The sequence below is a fragment of the Macrosteles quadrilineatus genome, unplaced genomic scaffold (genome assembly GCF_028750875.1).
Source record: "Macrosteles quadrilineatus isolate MER2022 unplaced genomic scaffold, UCM_ALF_1.0 Scaffold_1__1_contigs__length_201487025, whole genome shotgun sequence".
In the NCBI taxonomy this organism is placed as follows: Eukaryota; Metazoa; Arthropoda; class Insecta; order Hemiptera; family Cicadellidae; genus Macrosteles; species Macrosteles quadrilineatus.
Genome location: NW_026542594.1, coordinates 176,295,370 through 176,317,787, shown reverse-complemented (window position 1 = coordinate 176,317,787; position 22,418 = coordinate 176,295,370). Strand labels below are relative to the sequence as shown.

The following is a 22,418-nucleotide window of genomic DNA, read 5'->3' as shown; positions in this document are numbered from 1 at the left end:
ACCACAAAACGTCCCTTGCTAAGTGCAGATACTTAGTAGGGTTTGTAAGTTAGGCAAAAGGGTATTACATTTTAATTTCTTCACTAATTTAAATACTATTACACAAAATGTGTACAAGCGGTTCCAGGTTCCTTTCCTGGCCTTCCAAGATAGGTAAGTCCCATAAGCCAAATCAGGTTCAAACCACTTATGGTTTATACAGAAGATAAGAAAAAGAAAGTGTTTTCATTCGGGGCCTTCCCAGAAATCCAAATGAGACAAGTCTAATTGGGATGTCAATGAAATAACAGGATTCAATGAAATCACACATCCAGCTATCCTAATAATTATAAACTTTATTAACACTGAAATGGCCAGTACATATGTGCACTTCGAACGCAGAAGGCACAGTTTCACTAACAATGACTACACATAACTGAAGCACCTTCAACAGAAAACATCTGTGAGAGTATCATGTGTTATATAATTTTCAGACATTAACATTACATAACCTCACAACATTACAGTCTAAACGAATACATACAATAGGATATAACATTTGATTCTGCCACCAATTAAGACAACCACAAGCCTAACTAATTTAAACACTTAAAACATCCTTAAAATGGAATAAAACAAGAAATTTGAATCAAAATTACTCATACTGGATTTTACTAACAAGAACAAAATGTTTTTTAAATGCAATCAACTTTGTAACAGCTATATTATAGAAAAAGGAAACAAGGTTTTCACAAACTATAACTCCACAAAAATTAAAAATAAGAGGAGGAAGAACAAAATACCATAGTTTATAACAGAAGCTTGTCCTTAATCATAGGGCTTTTAATAATTAGATCAGCTGTTTTATTAGTCACGGCCATTAATTATTAATGAAACAGCTGATCTAAGCCAGCAACAAAGCAGTACCGATCATCTTTCTCTATTCCACACTCATCTTGCATTCATATATAAATGCGTACACAAGTCTTTCCATGTAAAATAAAAAGTTCCGATTAAATATTAAATGTAAAGTTAAACAAAAAACCATTATCGATGAGGTAGATCTAGCATTTAAGTGACATTGATATTTTGATTGCATACCTTTGTTTATTGTAAAACCAGGTAAAAACTAAGAAAAGGTTATAAAAATACATCTTTGATGCTAGCTGCAGTGACACATATGTGGAAGTACAAAAATATTCCTACTGTATACTGTGTGCGGAAGGATCCCAGGATTTAAGGATCTACTTGTCCTTGACTTCTGGGTTGTCCTTGTAAATCCTCAGGTTGAGGGCGGTGGCGAGACCCAGCCAAGCGAGGTAAGGTAGCATGATGTAGCCGGCAGTGGGGTGGACCTTGTAGAAGAGGATGGTTGTTCCTACAGCAGCAATATCCAGCAGTGTGATGTCAATCAGACCCTATAACAAAAGTTTTAACCAGTTACCAAAACATGTTGTGGAGAGAAGCAAACAGAACGCATGGATTTGACAAGACAAGATCAAATGGAATCACAGCAGCGATCCTATGTGAGGCCAGGGAGTGTTGAGCGAAGTCTAAATGTCGCAACGTCCAATGATATAAGTCAATGTCACGGCGTACAAAATATAATTTTTACCTTGCTTACAACGTCCAATATAAACTATTCGACTGTTACACGTAGTCAAAATCTCATCATGTCCAAGAGTAGGCCTACAGTAACTGAAAAAACATAATCTTTCTGTTTCTACAAGCTTTGGACGTCATGGCATTGGTCGTCGGTCAACAGCATACTTAATACTCTTAAAACCTTAACAAGAAGCTAAACAACATCATTTTTGAAGTTGGTTCAATAATGAGTATTATTGTATTTTTTTTGGCACCACACCCTCGAAAGCCGCTGCCAGTTGCACAACATCCAATAGCTCAGTGCTGTTGCAGAACGTCCAGAGCTCCTGCATATGGAACAAGGTTAGATTAGTTTAGCTTAAGTTAGGTTAGGGGTTAGTATGCACTACAGACGTTGAAACAATCCTCAGAGTGTGCAGGCGCTCTGGACGTCGTAGGACAGCGCTTACAGTTATTGGACGTGTTGCAACTGCTACTATTTTAAGAGTGTATAATGGCCCTGTTTCTTGACCACCAATCGATATCCAAAGCTTGTAGAAATACTATGTTTATAGTGGTTACTGTACTTTTGGACATGGTGAGATTTGGACGCCGTACAACAGCTCAAAAGTTATATTTCGGACGATGTGTCACTGACTTGTCTTTGGACGCCGTGCAATGCATCCAATAGCCACCAATCTGTTATAAAGAGTACAGATTCATGATAATCAATGGAAAATGGAAATCAATTATATACATCATAGGGTTGTTATGTAGCATAAGAACAATGAGTAAACAAACATGTTTTGCTACTGCAATAACCATACTATTTAATGGCAATTTAAGTTCCAGACTAACTTAATATACATATTGAAGTTTTAATTAACTAAGACGGTTTATTATAAATGTAATTCACAAGAATTTTGAAAAGTTGAATGTATGTGTATTTTAAGAATTAACTATTTACTTGTTAAAATTATCAACATATTCAAAATTAACTGCAGGAATATTGAAGACATTAAATTTTAAAAATCCCTAGGGATATAATTATAGCATATGTTAAGGAAATAATTTTGAAATGATTTTTGTAGATTGATTTCATGAGATTGAACTGTAAATGTAACACGGTTAATTTTGAAGTGGCCTGAAAATCTGTCATTGACTAAATGATAACTTATCATATCACCGCAAAACAGGCAACAATAGACAACACGATAAGATTACAATTTACTATTTGGTATTTTCTAAAATTGTTTGTAACGGTGATTGGGGAAAAATGGCAAAATATCATAAAAATGTAATTTATTACTTAAATTAAGGCACCCTAATGCAGTTATCAAGGTATCAAAGTAAATGAGTAGCCTACAGATGATAAATCATCAGATAATAAATCTTTACAACTTAATAATTGTGGATCACATAAGTTAGATCAATCTTTTGTTATCCCCCAATTCTTTATTTTGTTGAGGTGCATTGGTTATGTTTTAAACCAATCAAACACCCTCATTGTTAGTTTTCAATACATTTTTTAAAAACTACACTTTGTTAATTAAAAACCGTTTTAAGTCTGTAATTTTTATCCTCTAAAAATAAATTGGTCTTTACTAAAAAACATCGTTTTTTAAACACTTTTTTCTTTTCAATGAATGTTTGTTTAATCAATTCAGTGAGACTTTTTTATTGCATTTAATGTAAGGTTTTAAGCTTTAGTCAAACTGTACTGTAATGTGTTTGTGATAGCATATTTATACGGGATGTCCTGTAAGTAAACAGTCACACTCTGGGAAATGGTCTTATGGGTCAAAATAAAATAAAAGTCAAGAATTTTTCCAATTGTTAGCGAGTTATTCCCTATTTATTGTTTTGTTTTTTAGTACCATTCGTTCTTTCTTTAAAAAAAAAAAAAAAGTTGGCTGCCTCTTTTAACGTTATTTGCTTGTCCACATCGACTAATTGCCCGTGCGTGGAACGTATCCAGCAAAGCAAGGGGTGAGCCGGTACAGTACGAAGATGAACTGTACTGATAAAATGTTTGTGGCGGTGAACACAATCTGAACCCACAACATGGCTGCCTTGGGCCCGAAGCCCGCGACGCTACCGACTAACGAATCTAAAATCTTTCACTGACAAAGGTCCAAACAAGCTAGATTCTACAAGCTGGTGTCAAATTTACGTACGTATCCAAACAACTATTCAGTTTTAATCTACAATCACAAGTACTTACCCCTTTGATGGATTTCTGACCAAAAAATATCGGTGACCAGGCGAAGTTCAAAGCCAGCTGCGTACCATAAGCTGCTAGTGTCAACTGGTTTGATCCTGCAGTATAAAAATGAGTATTAGAATTTGATAAGGCTAATCCAGGCCCGCTTTGCAAGTGATGCACTGTAGTTCGTAGAGAAAACTGCGCCCCTCTTCACCTAACCTTGTGGGGGAATTTGTCTCCTCCTTGCCCCCCAAACAAAACCTATTGCACCCCAGGGCCCGTTTATTAAAGTGGCCCTGGGCTAGACATCATATTATTGCTTTCACATGCCTGATTTACATAGGTAATTTGTTTCTCTGCTTGTCAACCATTTTGTAACCAGATGTATTAAAACTTTTTTTATGGTAGCATAGCCTAATGATGACTGATAGGTAAATATTGAAAATTGTATATAAATCGGCTACCTACTTTTGGTAATTTACAGATTACACTTGGTTACTTGGTACACTTGGAACATATAAACATTTTGTGTCAAAACAAGTAGCTAAGAGTAACCTATGGATAACAGCATCAGGTATTTAAATTGCTATAATGGCCTTTTGCTCTTTTCTGAATTATTCATTTTTAAGGATCAATAGGTTAAAAGAAGGGTGATTAATTGTTTGGTTTAAGCCCAAATATATTACTCTAATGAAACCCCAAGTGAGGCCTTAAATTTAATGAAACGTGATAGTAGGCCTACTCCTACTGCTGTACATGGTTGTTGTTACTGGGCTATGTCCACCACAAAATGCACAGTGCAGCAAAATTTGGAATTTGTAATTAAAAAGCCTGAATTATATTTTGTAGTTCTTAGTTTAGACGACCCACCACTAAATCCACCGCCTTCTTTCCAGACCAAGTAAGAAGCGTATCCCATTCCAGCGTAGAGAGATGTCCAGACGATAGGGAAGGCTAGCCTTGGGGGCTTCCAGTCAGGCTTTTTCAGAGACTGCAAGAACAAATTAGGTTATAGTACGAACCTTTAAAACTATCCTGTTGAGGCATAATTGAGGGTTGAATTGCTTAATAGACAAATATAGACACTTATAGCCTAAATATTAGAACATCAACTTGAAATTCAATGGAATGATTTTATCTTAATCAAATTATTATCAAACACTGACACAATTTTACCATAATTTATAAGGCTTTTAATTCTTCTCAACTTAAATACTAGTCTCCAGCTTTATGGTGTCAAATGTTGTTAACAAACAAAATTTTGGATGAGAGACAAATCTTTTGTCAGTGCAACCATGTGCCTCTTGCCTATGCATAAGGTAGACAACGAGATTCTAAGATTCCAATTCTAGATTTTAAGTTTCTCAAGACAACAAGATTGCCTGCGCATAAGATTACAACCTATTCTAAGTTACATTTCTTTTGTTCAACTGCAATTTACAGCACGTAAGACTGTAACTGCACTCTAAGAACATAATTTGTAACTTACTTAAATGCAAATAAACTTGTCTCACTTGGGACAAAGGATTAAATTCCAGATTTAACAATGCCAAATAAAAAAAATATAGCTTATCGCAAGGTACTAGCAGTGACTATTTGATAAAATAGTCAAATGTACTAGCCTATTATTAGCAGTGTTGGGAAGTAGCGCGCTACAAGTAGCGACGCTACAGTAGCGCGCTACTTTTTTTGTAGCGTTAGCTGTAGCTACGCTACTTTTAAGATTTTGTAGCTTTAGCTGTAGCTAGCTACATTTTTAAAGTAGTTGTAGCGGAATTTTAGCTACTTTTCTCGCTACATTAACATTGTTTGAGATAGTGATTTTTATCATAACCTCAACCTTACGTGAAACAACCTCTTTCTCAAACTGAGATTTTCAAAAAAAATTAGGCCTACTTTCTTGGCTTCACACAGCTGGTTGCAGCCGTTTCATTCCCTATTACAACGTTGTGTGGACATGGAGGCCATTAAATGAGTGTTATACACATTTTTGGCTCTCATTTCCTTAATTTTCTACTCTATGATTAGTGTCAGATAAATAAAATCGCTAGATGCAGATTGCAGACGACGTTTAAACGTTACCGGTGACAAGAGAAGCTATTAGAATGCTTGCAAGTGATAGACAGGGAAATTAGTAATAAATTTAGTTTCTTTATTATATCGTTAGTGTTTCAACTTGGGTTTTAATGGAAACCAACCCTAAACCTTAAAATAATGTAAAGCTGGTCTATCAACCTTTGCTTCAGCTGTTGATTGTGGTTCACCATCACAAGCCCTTCCTTGGTTAGATTACAAAGATTTTTCAAAGGTTTACTAAATTAACAAAGAGGAAATTACCTGATGAGATTTAAGATATGCCTAGACTACATGATAATTTTACTGAAAAAATCTCCATATAACATGAAACTTGCATTGAAAAAACAGCTCTTGTATAGGACTATTCCTAGGCTATACTATGGTTTAAGACGAATACCAAGTTCCAAGTTCAATTATTAGGAATATATCTGTTTAGTCCTTGCAAGAACAAGCCTACTATACTTTATACTTACTTTATACTTTCTTATGAAATGGCGACCATACAATGTAGGTATTTTAAGCCAAGTATGAATGGAGATGAGTGTAAGATGAGTGGCGCGATCTTGTTACATAGCCAAGGCCTACATGTTATTTTTACTTTACAAATTTCAACATGTTTAAATTAAAAGCCGATTTCAGGATAAGTTGCTGAATGCTGTTTTCTGTACCAACTAGGTTGAAGCACAATTTGCCCTATGCATAATGACAATAAAGGACGATTTCTTGACTTGACATTGAAAAGTGTTATTCATAGAACAAGTAACTTATCACTATGGTTAAAAGTTATAGCAATGTCGTTTTTCACATTAAAAGTAAAGAAAGGCAATAAACTCCAATTTCAGTAGGCTAGGCTCTGTAACACAAAAAAGTATTTTTAAATAATCGTTTCGTTTTACACTTTATTGGTCTTAATTGTTGATATAAGACATCTGTAAATGAATCTATATTAAAGAAATAATAAAATGAATGAGCTTTTAAAATATCGTTTGGTTGTATGTCCTTTGAACTTAATGAAATTTACAAATGAGATGCTTAAAAATAATGCAATATTTAAAATAAGTACTAAATATGATATGGGACACCCAACTATTTAGTTCTGTTGTTGTAATGTTAGGTTTATAATTCCAACAAATTAAATACAATCTATGAATAATTTGTTTTCCAAGTACTGTTAGATACAATACCGTACTGACATTTTTGTTTAAATGTTTGTTCAATAAAAAATGTAGTTGCAATTAATTTTACATTCACCTAATGTGCGTGGAATAAAAAGTAACGACTTTGGAAAAGTAGCTAAAATTGTAGCTGTAGCTACATTTCATTGTAGCTGTAGTTGTAGCTAGCTACTTTTTAGGAGCTGTAGCTGTAGCTGTAGCTAAGCTACTTTTTTGGAAATGTAGCAGTAGTTGTAGCTAGCTACATTTTAAAAGTAGCTTCCCCAACACTGATTATTAGTAGTATACAATATTAGTAGTACCCTACTGGAATCTTTTATGTTGCATGTGTTCTTGAGGAAATGATTTAACAGTAGTGAATTCTAATAGGCCTAGTGAGTAAAGTCATTGCCTATAGGCCTACACAGAATAGACTTCCCACCCAATGTAAAAATTTGAGCACAAAAAGCGCTCAAAAATGATGGTTGGGATGGTGTAATCTGTTGAAATAGTCTACCAACTATTGACAATATTCTGTGTCAAAGGAAAAATCAATCAGCTGTTTGCTATGATACTGCATTGATTTCAATTCATATTTTAACCCAATACACTAATACCCTCTGATAGATGGTCCTAAAAATCTATTTTCTTGGCTTCATATTTTTACATTGGATCGAAGGAAGGTCTACTTGGTGTAGCCTATAGTCAATGGTTAGGCCTAAGCTTATTTTTTATTCACCATCATTTTTTTAAAGTTCCTTCTATGAAAGTGAATTAACTTAGCCTACCAAAACATGCTAGGTGGTTAAATACTTACGTCATACCACGCTCCATAGTTCTCTCTGCCAAGGTACCCACTGAGATGTCCTCCAACGAGGGGCAGAGCCACCGCTCCAACTGCAGGCCATGAGATTGGTGATGAGGACATTATGCCGCTGAAACAAGAATTAAAGAATAGTTAGTAGTCTATTTAATTTGGTTATTATCATGATCATGGGGGGCACATGAACATTCACAATTGTAGGTATAAATAGGCCTAGTTTCATTTTTTATTTTATTTTACTGTATTTTCAGGCACGACTTTAACAGCTGACACTTGGGAACTGTCAAAACATGACTTGTTTGGCATTACCCTGCTCGGGTAATTTTCGTCTTGGGATGTTGCGGGTGGTACCACTGGATAGCCATTGATTTTATCTTCTTTGTGGTATTGATATTTAGAACGAAATATTGATTGCACAACGGGTACAATTTTATGAAAACAGCTGTTTTTGAAATTTGTAACAAATGGCCAACCAGCGTAAAACGCTAGTACGGAAAATACGAATTACATACAGTGTAAGTTATTATTACTAGTCATATAATATGTCACTTTGAAGAGGACGAAATGTAGCTTGTGATAGTGGCAGCCCTGCGCTCAGGATTATTTTCGTTTTCTCTCAGTAAGACGACGAAAGTGCGTCACTACTGTCAAGGTCTCATACACAAAGTGCCTTGTATTCGCCATTTGTTGCCATTGCATGTTGTTGCCAGTGAGTTTGTTTTCGCTCTCGTTTTATCCGCGATTTATTACTAAATTCGTTATTATTTCTTATTGTCAGAGAAATGTGTGTGTGTCATATAACAGTAATCTTCATGCATTTTATTATGCATGAATATTTACTGAATAGTGTGAAATTGTGTTTATAAAAGGTTGTATTTTTCTTGAGGTTGAATTTTGCGGTTTTCGTTTATTATAACTTATTATTATGCCCCTAACACATACAAACAAAAATTGTTACCCAACATGTTATACATTTTTATGTAGGTAATTGAATACACTACAAGATGATTATGTCGGTTTGAAGTAAAAACATTTGGTGCAAAAGTTTTGTACTAGCCTAAATACTATGAATCTTTTCATCACTAAATCACTAAAATATAAAAACATTATTTTATTTACAAATAAAAATTATTTTTACCATAGGCCTAAACTTTACAACTTTTTAGGATTCCTTACTTCATTAGCTTTACAATAATGTATTAAGTTTACCTATATCATTATTAGTATACAAATACATCATATAACCAGTGTTGGGGAAGCTACAGTACTTTTAAAATGTAGCTAGCTACAACTACTGCTACATTTCCAAAAAAGTAGCTTAGCTACAGCTACATTTCCAAAAAAAGTAGCTTAGCTACAGCTACAGTTCCGAAAAAGTAGTTAACTACAAACAGCTACAGCTACAATGAAATGTAGCTATAGCTACAGTTTTAGCTACTTTTCCAAAAGATGTTACTTTTATTCCATACACATTAGGTAAATCTACATAAAACTAAAAATAAAACTACATAAACCTAAAAATAAGTTAGTTCGGTGTTCCATCATATTTAGAACCTATTTTTCAGCATCTTTATGTATATTTCATTAAGTTCAAAGGACATACAACCAAAATATATTTTAAAAGCCCATTTTATTTATTTAATGCACATTCATTTATAGACAAGTAGCCGGTATCCCTGGTTAGGATTGAGGGGAAACCCTCTCTCCGATGGGTTGCTTCGGCAGCCGGTGAGCCTGATGACCTTAAGTCATCCTCCCATGATGTGCCAAAGGTTGGTGCATTAGCTTCAGCCTACATCATGGGGCCCGGGTATGTTTAATTACAGGTACCGGGCTTGCAGTCAGGGAGCTTGCTCTTATGACAAAACGAAATGCGAAAATGCGAATGAACCACATCCATAACCTAGTCCGGCTTGGTTGGCAACAAATTATGCAAATGAGATGAGATGTAAAGGCACTGTTGTATTTCCGAATATTTGTATGTAGTGAGGTTTAAATGCATTGTTCGACCTAGCTAGATATCTACATCAAAGTAAAAACCCTTCCCCCCTTTTTAATACATGAACTGCCATTAATTCACCTACTGCACCAAACCATAGATTAAACCTTCTCCATGCATAATCTATTCCAAAACCTGGAACACAGCTCACATCCTCATCGTGCTCATCATCTACAAATGATTATTGAAAGTAGACCAAAAAAGCAAGTGCAAAAAACCTCTACAATAAATATAAGCTAACACAAAGAGGAATTGTTAACCCTTTGAGTGCCAACGTCCGGGGAACCGGACGTTTTTAAAACGAGCCAAAAGTGCCGACGTCCGGCCGACCGGACGTTTTAAGAACGAGCCAAAAGTGCCAACGTCCGGCTGACCGGACGTTTCGTAATGATCGAACAGTTGTCATAACAATCGAATGGATACTCGGATTCTTTTAATCCATATATTAACATTGAGTCGAAAGTTACTAGATGCGATACATCGATTTTCGTTGGTCGAAATATTGAAAATTCGATTTTTACGAAATTTTAACCTAAAAATCGCCAGATCGCGCTCGGCATTTTTAGCGCGACCTTCGGGAAAAATCATCGGCATTTTTTGAGCGTTACTTTTATTTCTCGCCTGGCACTCTAAGGGTTAAATCTGTTTCTTTGACATTGATAAATCCAACTGATTCTATAATATAAATTTTTTTAAGTGCTTAGTGCAAGCATAGATTTTTGAACAAAAAATTAAAAAAACATATCATAAATTCATAATTTTGTTCAAACTATAAAAAGCTTGCGATGCAGTGAAGAATAAATTTTAAAATCATAAATATTAATGTAAACGTTTAATTTTGACAGTTTCAGTAAATGCTCATAACACTTGACCTTTGAAATACAATTTTAAAATTAACAGCTGGTTCATTAAAAGTAGTGTAAAATTATGGGGAATGTTGCTGGAAGACAACAGTCCCGGAAGATCAAATAATTTATACCTGTGCCGCTAGGTCAAAAACTACAATGTTTGCAGTGTCTGTAGATCAAAAGTCCCAGTAAGTCAAATAATACAGTCCGAGCTAAAAACGTGGTCTATGTCAAAGCAATTGACTTATTGGGAATTTGACCTAATGCAGCAGCAGTTTTAATATAACGAAATACGGTAAAATACAAGTTCAGTTTCGCTGAGTCAACAGTGCCGGAAGATCAAAAGCAATAAAAGTGAACATCGATTCAGTGTAAAGTAGACCTCCTGCAACGCTTACTACACTAACAAAACTCGCTTTTAGTTACTTCGTGTTTTGTCATAATTAGAATAGAGCTAAAATTATCATATTTGGTACATAGCTTATCTATTAATGCTTCTTGCCAACTGTTTGGTCAACACTGTAAATAGGTATAGCCTTTCGTCAAAATTTGTGGCATAAAATACCCGCAAGGACGATCTGAAAATTTCTGGTTATCATATACGTTTGTAAAAGGAGATCCATTTAATTGTAGAACTATTTTATGAGTTATAATGTAGTCTACATACAGTGTGTAAATTAAGTCTGGCACACATTTTTTATCTTTTTTTCTATAGTAGATAGAAGAAATCAATTTTCGGGACTGATTAATAACAAATATTAGGCACTTTTTACAAATTTTGAAAATAAAAATTCCCTTAAGGGCAAGGGATGGTGGGGGGTAACTAAAAATTTTCAAATGACAACCCTCATCTTGTGACCCCTCATTTTAAAGGTCATTGGAAGAAAAATCCAAAGATGTGTCTGAAAAAATTTTTTTTGCACCCTATCCAAGATGGTGGTTTAAAATGTACTTAGGGTTGAACGGGTAAATTAGGTATGGCACACATTTCTTATATTTTTTACTCTTTGTAGATAGAAGGAATTAATTTGCGGGACTGAGTAAGAACAAATGTTTGGCACTTTTTCATAATTTTGAAAAAAATTCCCCTTAAGGAAAAGGTGGGGGTGGGGGGTAACTAAAAATTTTCAAATGACAACCCCCATCTTTTGACCCCTTATTTTAAAGGTATTTGGAAGACAAATTTAACTATGTGTCTGAAATTTTTTTTTGCATCCTGTCTAATATGGCGGCCTAAAGTGTACTTAGGGTTGAACGGGTGAATTAAGTCTGAAACACATTAAATTTTTTTTAAGACACACGTTAAATTTGTCTTCCAAATACCTTTAAAATGAGGGGTCACAAGATGGGGGTTGTCATTTGAAAAATTTTAGTTACCACCCACCCCCTCCTTCTCTTTAAGGGGAATTTTTTTCAAAATTATTTCAAAAAGTGCCAAACCTTTGTTCTTACTTAGTCCCGAAAATTAATTCCTTCTAATCTACAAAGAGTAAAAAAGATAAGAAATGTGTGCCATACCTAATTTACCCGTTCAACCCTAAGTACATTTTTAAGTACATCTTGGATAGGGTGCAAAAAAATTTTTTCAGACACATCTTTGGATTTGTCTTCCAATGACCTTTAAAATTAGGGGTCACAAGATGGGGGTTGTCGTTTGAAAATTTTTAGTTACCCCCCACTCCCCCTTGCCCTTAAGGGAATTTTTATTTTCAAAATTTGTAAAAAGTGCCTAACATTTGTTATTAATCAGTCCCGCAAATTGATTTCTTCTATCTACTATAGAAAAAAAGATAAAAAATGTGTGCCAGACTTAATTTACACACTGTATAAACTGTATCAATGTATTACGCCTCGGAAGGGTTGAAACCTGTCCAAACTATCATATATATTATTAAAACGTAAATGGGGGTTTTTCACGATTCTGAATCAACCAGACGATGGGTTTTCATTAGTTTTGTGTTGAAAGAAAGACAATTTTGAGAACTAGGGAATTTCAAAGCTATAATTTAAAATTAGTGTCCCAGTTTTAGTTTTTAAAAAGTCTAGCAGCCGATGCTAACCTTCTCCAATAAGTCAATGCTTCTAGCTAGCTTTTAGTACAATATAATTTGCTTAACATAACAGCTGTAACATTCAGCATTTGTGACACAAATTCAGCATTTGGAAGAAAATTCAAATACATACTTATGGTTGGCTTATTTATACTATGTGTAATGCTGACCATTGATACATTTAATTCTTCGGTACGATGATGGCAGATTAATTAAATATGCATAGTAAAATACAGTAGTAGGATGTTCAAATTATTTTTTAAAGTATTCTTTGTAATCATCGATTTGTTTTAGTCCAATATAATTTGTTTTAACTAACAGCTGGTTGAATGTGCTATGTATACTTATAAAAGGCAAAGCCCTCACTGACACACTCACTCTCACTCACTCATCATCACTGATTCTCCCACTTCCCATTTACCTAGGAGGCTGAAATTTGATACACCGATTCTTTGGGCATTAAATAGGAAAACTGAGTAATTTTTATTATGATAGGGCATTCGAGCTTCGCCCCAGTGGCTCTGGAGTTTCCCATGTTAACCTTATGATTTTTCAAATTTAAAGGAATTAATGAATATTAACAGCTGTGTCAATTAAACAATTTATGACAACAGCTAATTTGCAACCAAAAGCTGAGTGAGCGTTTCGAACAAACTTCAACCTGGAGGCGAGTTAACCCCATGGCAAGTGAGCTCAGCGAACGAGCTCCAACCTAAAGGTGAGTGAGTGTAGCGAACGAACTTCAACCAGGACGTGATTGAGCCATGCGAACGAGCTCATCTTGAAAATTAATTAGTTAAACGGGGCAAAGCCAGCGGGTACAGCTAGTTATTCTATAGAATTATTAGGTTTTTAGCGAATTTCGCATATAGGGAATAAGCTATTACCGTAGTACTCATGGCAACACCTGGACCCGGGACCGATGTAATTGTTCGTTTTGAGTCCCTAGAGGCCAAAAACACCATCCGTTCAAATTCATATATATGTAAGTGTATAAGACATTTTGGGGACTTGACTTTTTCGGGCCTCAAGAATTTATACGAAAATACACTATTACAATATTTTGAGGACTTGAATTTCCGTATGTGTATAATACATTCTGGGCACTTGACTTTTTCGGGACTCGAGGACCTGTGCAAATTATTCCATTCCAAATGCAGCACGTTATCGATCTTCACCCTTGTGTGGGCCTCCCATTCACTGACGGAATGTCTCGTGGCGTATGACGACCGGATATAAATAGTCACTTTACACTCACTTTATCTCGTTATTTTTTCAGCATATTCGTTGACCCGTCTGCAGGTCTTATGTTGACGGGCTGTCAGAGCGTCTGTTGCAATAACTGGAATTCCTTATATATGTTTGCTGCTGATTACGGTGAAGTATTGTTAGAAATTCCACCTAATCTTTAAAGTTACCCATTAAATTCATAGAAATAATAATATTTAACTGTTTGACGAGTACCCCTATTGTATTCAAAATATTAAACAGCCCAACCCAATATTTAATACAAGCCAAAGGTGTCTTATAGATTCCGAGTAAATTATTATAAACTATCAAATGGAGCATGTAAAGTGCATTATAAATAATCAACAAACCCTTACATAATTGACTATTGATTCAGTTACTGATTCGGGAATTACAATTGCTGATGATAACTGAATGCTCTGAACTGAAGCAGTGTTCTTCTTTACTTCTTTACCTATAAAACACATGGGATACAGCCTTTCTTCACTGATCACGTAATGCGTGATTTTCTATAAAGTCTTGGAAAAATAAGGAAATAAGGAAAAATAGATAGAATACAGGTGTACTGTATGTGGTTTACACACAAATATTCATCAAACTGTGTGATAGTTTGTTATAGCAATGAACAATTTTAGAGTATCGTATTGTTTAAGTCGATGGAAAATCTCCGTTGATCCTCTTTTACAAGCAAACCAAAAAGATACAGTAGTCACCAGTCTACGCGACATATTCTAACCACAAAATTGTAATCGTATGATTCTATAAGCATTGGTAGGATTGAAAAGTACTACACAAACATTATTTCAAGGGTAATAACAGTCACAATTTCCGCTGACTTTAAAAGAGTCAACTAAACTATTATACTAATGGACACACAACTAAATGGAACAACTAATGGAAATTCTCACGATGTACATTCGTTCGATATAAGCATTGAGTATACACGCCAGTACATACGTGTATACCCAATGATATAAGCAACGGTTCTTGCAATTTATTGCTTATTGTTTTTTAGAGTTGTTTTCGGACTTGCTCTGTTTTCGGACTTACTCACACTCGTATACGGTTTTCCACGTTTGTCATTGATAATGTAGCCATGTTGCTTTGAAATGGCGACCATACAAATGTATGCATTTTAAGCCAAGTATGAATGGAGATGAGTGTGGGATGAGTGGAGCGATCTTGTTGTCCTGTTTGTGACTAAGGCCGACATAATCCTTAGACACAGCTGTTAATTAATAGTGCATACAGTCAATAAATAGCAGCAGAGGTCAAGTTTGGTATCAAATTAAAGGTTTTATTCATAAAAATACATTGCCGCAAACCCAAACTCAAACAATGATGATGATAATAACGTTAATGATGTCGCTAAAAATTATCGTTTGAAATTTAACAGCTGAAAATAAGTGAAATAGAAAAAGGTTTTGGTTAAATCCATCAAATTGTAATTGGACACTAGTAAATACTAGTGCACTTGTTGCTACCTTCCCCCTTCGGTTTCATGTATTCCTCTCAATCAGTTCCAAAGGTTATGTTACCTAATTAATGTTAAATCCTCCTAGATTCAAACCTGAAACACCCAGATCGAAACTCGCCTGTCGTTATTTTACCATCGCCTTTTTTTTAAATATATTTTTCAAAAAAGAAAGATTATATTGATTTACTTTGGATTTTAAAAATGTTAACGTTGTATTTTGTTAAAGATTTATGGTGATACGTAAATATTGTGGTGTAGTAAAGTATATTATATTGTAGTTAAGTGTTAAATTTTGAAATTTTAGGGTGAATCGAGATGAATCTTTTTTTATAACATGGGTCTCTCCTACCTTAACATACATACCAAGTTTCATAAACATCAGTTGGAAAAGGGAAAAGATAAATATTTGTATGTAAAAAATACAAAATGGTGGATATCTGGTTAACGAAACGATTTCTGCAACGCGTCCAAATTATGCATATGGTCATATTATAAACAAATCTGCTGAGGGGACTTTAAAGGCCTCTAGGGCAGACCCCCTGGAAGGGAATTTACCTCGTTCCTCTTTTGATGGCTCATCTACAGACCAAGACCTTTCTTTAAAGTGCGTTCACACAGCCGTGGCACCTGAGGGATTAGGAGGCCCCAAGGGTTTCCATGGGGTGTCCTAATCCGTCAGGTGCCACGGCAGAGCGTACGGACTATAGAGACCCCTACCAAGTTTCTATGCCCAGCCGTTCTCTGAAATTAGCTGTGAGAAAAACCTGTTTTTCCTCCATAAGAATAACATGGGATGGGAATTTAAAGGCCACTGGGGCAGAGCCCCAAGGGAATTTACCACGTTTCTCTTTTGATGGCTCATATACAGACCAAGACCTTTCTTTGGAGACCCCTACCAAGTTTCTACGCCCAGCCGTTCTCTCAAATTAGCTGTCACAAAGAAAAACAGTTTCAAATTAATATCTATATATTAATTTGAAACTGTTTTTTTATTACAGTTATGAAACAAATTAATATATAGATGTCTTTTTATCAACTATTAAAAACAATAAAACTGTAAAACGATTATTTAAAAATAGTTTTTTGTGCTACAGAGCCTATCCTACTGAAATTGGAGTTCATTGCTGTTCTTTATTTTTAAAGGTAAATAATTTATTTTTGTAAAAAAATACAACCGACTTCAAACGCTCTAAAAAGAATGAAATAATTTCAATAAAGTAAACTTTTGTATTAGGCAAGCTCACGTATTTTAAGTCGGCGCGGCTCTATGATGATTTTTGATACAAAATTGAAAGAGGGTGTCCATATTGCAGGTGACTATCTATAACTAAAGTTGTTAATCTGCTTGTCTTTTTCATAGTTATGCGTTAAGTGTTATTTTATTACCGTAATCAGAGATCGGCATTATAGTGGTATTAACGAGCATCTTTAAAAAGATTATAACGCATTTAAATGTTTCTAACATGGAAAAGTAACGTTTTAATACCAAACTAGCTTCTTTTCCCTATCATAATACCAAACTAAATTATTTTCCTATTCATATAGAACATTTGTGTGTGTTATTTTCATAATGCATTTATTCTGAAGTAAACATAAAATACAAGAAAATATTTCCTTTAATATATAAACAAAACAGTTCAGTATGTTTTTGAATGAAAAAATAATTGTCTTTTCTTGATACATTGAAATGTCAGACATCATCGTTTCCTGCAATCAGTGTACTTCTACATTATAAAAAGAAATACAGTAACGTCTCAAGCCTTTTGGAACAATATGCACTAGAAAATCTCTCAAAAGTAGAAAATTGGTCGATAACACGTATAGTACCTTTGGAAAATATTATATGAAAGATTGGTTCAGCTTAAAGTGGTGTAAGTCATGTAGGGGGTTTTGTTTGCTCAAGATATAGCCTAGTCGAAATTGCAAATCACCTTCCTCTAGGACTTTCCGAAGCAGGCATAATAGTATTGATATGTTATAGTAACTGGGTAGAGAATATTAATAAACATTCCACATCTGCAAATGAAATATGTATATGAAAGATTGGTTCAGCTAAAAGTGGTGCAAGCCATGTAGGTGGTTTTGTCTGATCAAGATATAGCCTAGTCGAAATTGCAAATCATCTTCCTCTAGGACTTTCCAAAGCAGGCATAATAGTATTGATATGATATAGTAACTGGGTAGAGAATATCAATAAACATTCCACATCTGCAATTGCATGTTTAGTAATTAAAATATTTAACACTTTTTTACAATTGACGATTATGCACTGTCACTTGAACCACACGCGCCGACTTGAAATACGTGAGCTTGCCTAATACAAAAGTTTACTTTATTGAAATTATTTCATTCTTTTTAGAGCGTTTGAAGTCGGTTGTATTTTTTTACAAAAATAAATTATTTCATGATTTTTAGTGACTGTACAATTTTTTATATATTAATTACTTGAGGTTTTTTGATAAGCAAAAATGGTTGAAACAATCAAAAGTTCCACAGAACAATCATTATTTTAAAACTGCCTGAGTCACCTGTTCAGGTTACATAATCAAAGGGTATGAAAATAAACATTTTTAGATATTCCTTAAGAAAGAAAGAGTTGTCCATTACATTAGGCCTAATGAAAAAATAATTGTCTTTTCTTGATACATTGAAATGTCAGACATCATCGTTTCCTGCAATCAGTGTACTTCTACATTATAAAAAGAAATACAGCAACGTCTCAAGCCTTTTGGAACAATATGCACTAGAAAATCTCTCAAAAGTAGAAAATTGGTCGATAACACGTATAGTACCTTTGGAAAATATTATATGAAAGATTGGTTCAGCTAAAAGTGGTGTAAGTCATGTAGGGGGTTTGTTTGCTCAAGATATAGACTAGTCGAAATTGCAAATCACCTTCCTCTAGGACTTTCCGAAGCAGGCATAATAGTATTGATATGTTATAGTAACTGGGTAGAGAATATTAATAAACATTCCACATCTGCAAATGAAATATGTATATGAAAGATTGGTTCAGCTAAAAGTGGTGCAAGCCATGTAGGTGGTTTTGTCTGATCAAGATATATCCTAGTCGAAATTGCAAATCATCTTCCTCTAGGACTTTCCGAAGCAGGCATAATAGTATTGATATGATATAGTAACTGGGTAGAGAATATCAATAAACATTCCACATCTGGAAATTGCATGTTTAGTAATTAAAATATTTAACACTTTTTTACAATTGACGATTATGCACTGTCACACTTCTTAGGTCGTGTAAGGAATAATTGCATTTAATTTATATTTAGACCTGTTTTACGAATGCTTTGGTTTTCACAATACACCTTTATTTGTCAATATCATACAGCTATTCACTGAAACATATATGTTTTTTTAAGTCAGAATATTCAATACTAAAAACAGAATTTACTGTATACACAAATCAGATTTAAACGTTAAAATACATTTTTTATAGTAACCAAAACAAAATGCATGGCAAGAAATAGTTTATTGATCAATATGAAGCAACTGTTTCATGAAGAACTGTCTCTAGCTTCATTTAAATGGTTTCAACTAACAGCTGTAGGAATGTTATCATTATTTATTGCCTTCTCTGCACAAATGTAAACAATCTGCAAAAATGTAAACAAAATAAATAGTGAATATTTAAGGTTTTCAGAATTCACCGTAACAAATATTATACTTAAACATAATATATAAGGTACCAAATAGAAACTCTCCTGGTTATTTTGGTGGTGGAACCACACTGATCGGTAAAAGAATCACAGAGAAATTGGTGAACATACATAGAAAAAAAAAACATCGCCACAAACAAATTGAGAACCTCCTCCTTTTTTGGTAGTGGGGAAGTCGGTTAAAAAGACATTGCTTTACCTTTTAACCATAGTGTTATGTTACTCTTGTTCTATGAATAACACTTTTCAATGTCAAGAAATCGTCCTTTGTCATTATGCATAGGTCAAATTGTGCTTCAACAAACGTTGGTGTAGAAAACAGTATTCAGCAACCTATCCTGAAATCTTCTTTTTAATTTAAACACGTTGAAAAATTTTAAAGTAAAAATAACATCTAGGCCTACACTGCTTTTTAACGAGTTAGCTATAGTAGGCTTGTTCTTACAAGGACTAAACAGATATATTCCTATTAATTGAACTTGTTATTCATATTAATCCAATAGAATAGCCTAGGAATTCTTGACAAGAGCTGTTAGCAGGAGCAATCTATGGTATTTTTTACATGGTACAATGTAAGTTTCATGTTAGGCTATATGGAGATTTTTTCGTTACAATTGTTATGTAGTCTAGGTATTTCTTAAATATCATCAGCTAATTTCCTCTTAGTTAACTTAGTAAACCTTTGAAAAATCTCCGTAATGCAACCAAGGAAGGGCTTGTGATCATGAACCACAATCAACAGCTGAAGCAAAGGTTGATAGAGCTTTCTCATTATTTTAAGGTTTAGTGATGGTTTCCATTAAAACCCAAGTTGAAACTATCGATTAATAAAGAAACTAAATTGAAAACTATATAATTTCCCTGTCAATCACTTGCAAGCATTCAATAGCTTCTCTTGTCACCGGTTAAAGTTTAAACATCGTCTGCATCTAGCGATTTTATTTTATCTGACAGTAATCATAGAGTAGCAAATGAAGGAAATGAGAGCCAAAAATGGGAATAACACTCAGATAATGGCCTCTATGACCACGCAACGTTGTAATAGACTGCGACCAATTGTATGAAGCCAAGAAAGTGGGCCTAATTTTCTTTAAAATCTCAGTTTGAAAGAGGTTGTTCCACGTAAGGTTGTGATAAAAATCACTATCTCAATTAATGTTAATGTGGCGAGAAAAATAGCTAGAATTCCGCTACAACTACTTTAAAAATGTAGCTAGCTACAGCTACAAAATCTTAAAAGTAACTTAGCGTAGCTAAAAAATGTAGCGCGCTACTGTAGCGCACTACTTCCCAACACTGCATATAACTTTTTACAACACAAACCAACACTGTAGAGTTTTCAATATTTTCGGTTCTCCGTTTGATATTAGCCTATATTTCGCCCCAAAAACTTATAAAGACAAAATATTTTCCTAACATGTTACGCCTATACATTTCTATGTAGGGAATTAGATTGTCTACAAAATGTAGGCTACATAAATTTCCAATAGGCAATAAATCTGTAGAAAAAATTTTACCGAGGCTGCTTAAAAAATAAAAAAAAAATCCTTATGAAAAAAAATCCAGCAATGGATTTTTTTGAGTGGAGCACTACTTTTTGCCAACTTTGTACCCCCCCCCCCCCAACTTACCCCCGAGGTACGAATATTGATAGGCTACTGTCGTGTCCGTAAAGGTGTCCTCTATCTCGTGACACTCTCGGTAATAACCTACGCGGCTGTATTTTTCCGTAAAATGGCCAGCAAAAGATTTTATCGACTTATTGCTGACATTAACCCCCCAGGTACATGATATTGATACTGTCATGTCCGTTAATGTGTCCTCTATCTGTTGACACTCTTGGTAATAACCTACGAGGCCGTATTTTTCCGCTAAACGGCCAGCAATAGATTTTATTGACTTATTGCTGACTTTACCCCCCCCCCCCTAACATACCCCTCAGGTACTTGATATCAATACTGTCGTGTCTGTTAATATGTCCTCTATCAGCTGACACTCGGTAATAACCTACGCGGCCGTAGTTTTCCGCAAAACGGCCAGCAATAGATTTTATCGGGCGCGCACATTACTTATTGCTGGAGTTATTGCCAGGTTCACATCAACCTCTGATCGTGGTGTAGGCCTCATTTGGAATTGTTTTTATTTTCATTTCTTACAATTAATAGCCTCACTTACCTACATCATGCTTTTATGAGAGGTATGCGGAAAATCCAAAAACTACAAAGGTAAAACTTCCCTCACCTGGAATCCTATTTTTTTTTTAAGTTTTAAAATGTATAACTTACATTGATATGCTAACTAGCTAAAAAAATGTTACATCTTTATACAACTTGTTCTAAATTATGATACTAGTATAGCCTATAGGGCCAACTGGGCCCTGACTTGGAGTAAAATTCAATCCTTAAATGCCCTTCAGGTGGATGGTGTTCACGTTCACAGTTAGTCTTATTTCACTAGGCTCATTTGTTTTATTCAAATGGGATTGCATAGGTAAGGTTGCCAAATTAATACAAAACACAAAAGTATTCCTAGAACACAGTACTTACAAAGTTGTATAACAGCTAGATCTAAAAAGAATTAATCAGTTCTCGAGGTATTGCAATTGCCATGTAAGTGAATGAAGAGTTGCGTAACTAAGTCCCAAAATAAAAAAAATTAGCAACTCCCGGCTCCCGCAAGGAATTAATGACAGAATCGCCAAACTAGTAAACTAAAAGTGCAGGTGGAGGTGCGCTTGCTTGCTTACCTTCTTGCTTTATTATTTTGATAACTTTGACGAGAGTAGTTTATGAACTAGGCTACACAGTTGACTCTACCAACACCTCAAAGTAACACAAAACACAACACAACCACAACAACAACACACTTAAACAAAACAACTGACTTCTTCCTTCACTGATAAGATGAAGAAGAAGAAGTGGACAGACGACAGTCGCAAATATTAGACTGTGATCATTGATTATTAGGCTCCACCACTGTAATAACATATACCTAAGGGAGTATGTTTTATCTATGCATATACCTAGGCCTACTGTAATTCTATTTTGAATTTCCTTCTAGATCCGCTTTAAAAATTAGAGAGTTTTAATATATATGAGGTTACATTACCTTAATAGCCAAGTGATCCATGTAGTCCAAATCTAGGATTACGTACGTTTCGACGTCAATGCTTCAAAACTTTTTTAAACCATAAGGGTCACGTCATAGTCTTTCCGACACACACAAACGAAACAATAACGGACAACGCATTGACGGTTAGGGTTCACTTACTCTACGAATCATTGACACAATGAGCCTCC

General features: G+C 34.6%; 1 protein-coding gene across 2 annotated transcripts; it reads right to left on the bottom strand.

The window, feature by feature from the left end:
* Positions 1 to 315: 315 nt before the first annotated feature.
* LOC128983236 (translocator protein-like) lies at positions 316 to 21,982 on the bottom strand. 2 transcript variants are annotated; one of them, XM_054402465.1, is made up of 5 exons: positions 21,866 to 21,982; positions 7,817 to 7,934; positions 4,640 to 4,760; positions 3,788 to 3,882; positions 316 to 1,397 (listed from the first exon to the last, which is right to left on the bottom strand). In XM_054402465.1, the coding sequence occupies exons 2-5, from the start codon at positions 7,925 to 7,927 to the stop codon at positions 1,224 to 1,226; spliced, it is 501 nt and encodes a 166-aa protein (XP_054258440.1). In that variant the 5' UTR covers positions 7,928 to 7,934; positions 21,866 to 21,982; the 3' UTR covers positions 316 to 1,223. The 2 variants fall into 2 exon arrangements, with proteins under 2 accessions (XP_054258440.1, XP_054258439.1); XM_054402464.1 differs by lacking the exon at positions 21,866 to 21,982 and adding an exon at positions 21,666 to 21,804.
* Positions 21,983 to 22,418: the final 436 nt, after the last annotated feature.

Coding starts and splice junctions, on each gene's coding strand:
- LOC128983236 (XM_054402465.1), bottom strand. CDS start 7,927: ATGTCCTCATCACCAATCTCATGGCCTGCAGTTGGAGCGGTGGCTCTG. Junction 4,761..7,816: donor ACTATGGAGCGTGGTATGAC/GTAAGTATTTAA, acceptor TTGTTCTTGCAG/TCTCTGAAAAAGCCTGACTG. Junction 1,398..3,787: donor GTCAGAAATCCATCAAAGGG/GTAAGTACTTGT, acceptor CTTTTGTTATAG/GGTCTGATTGACATCACACT.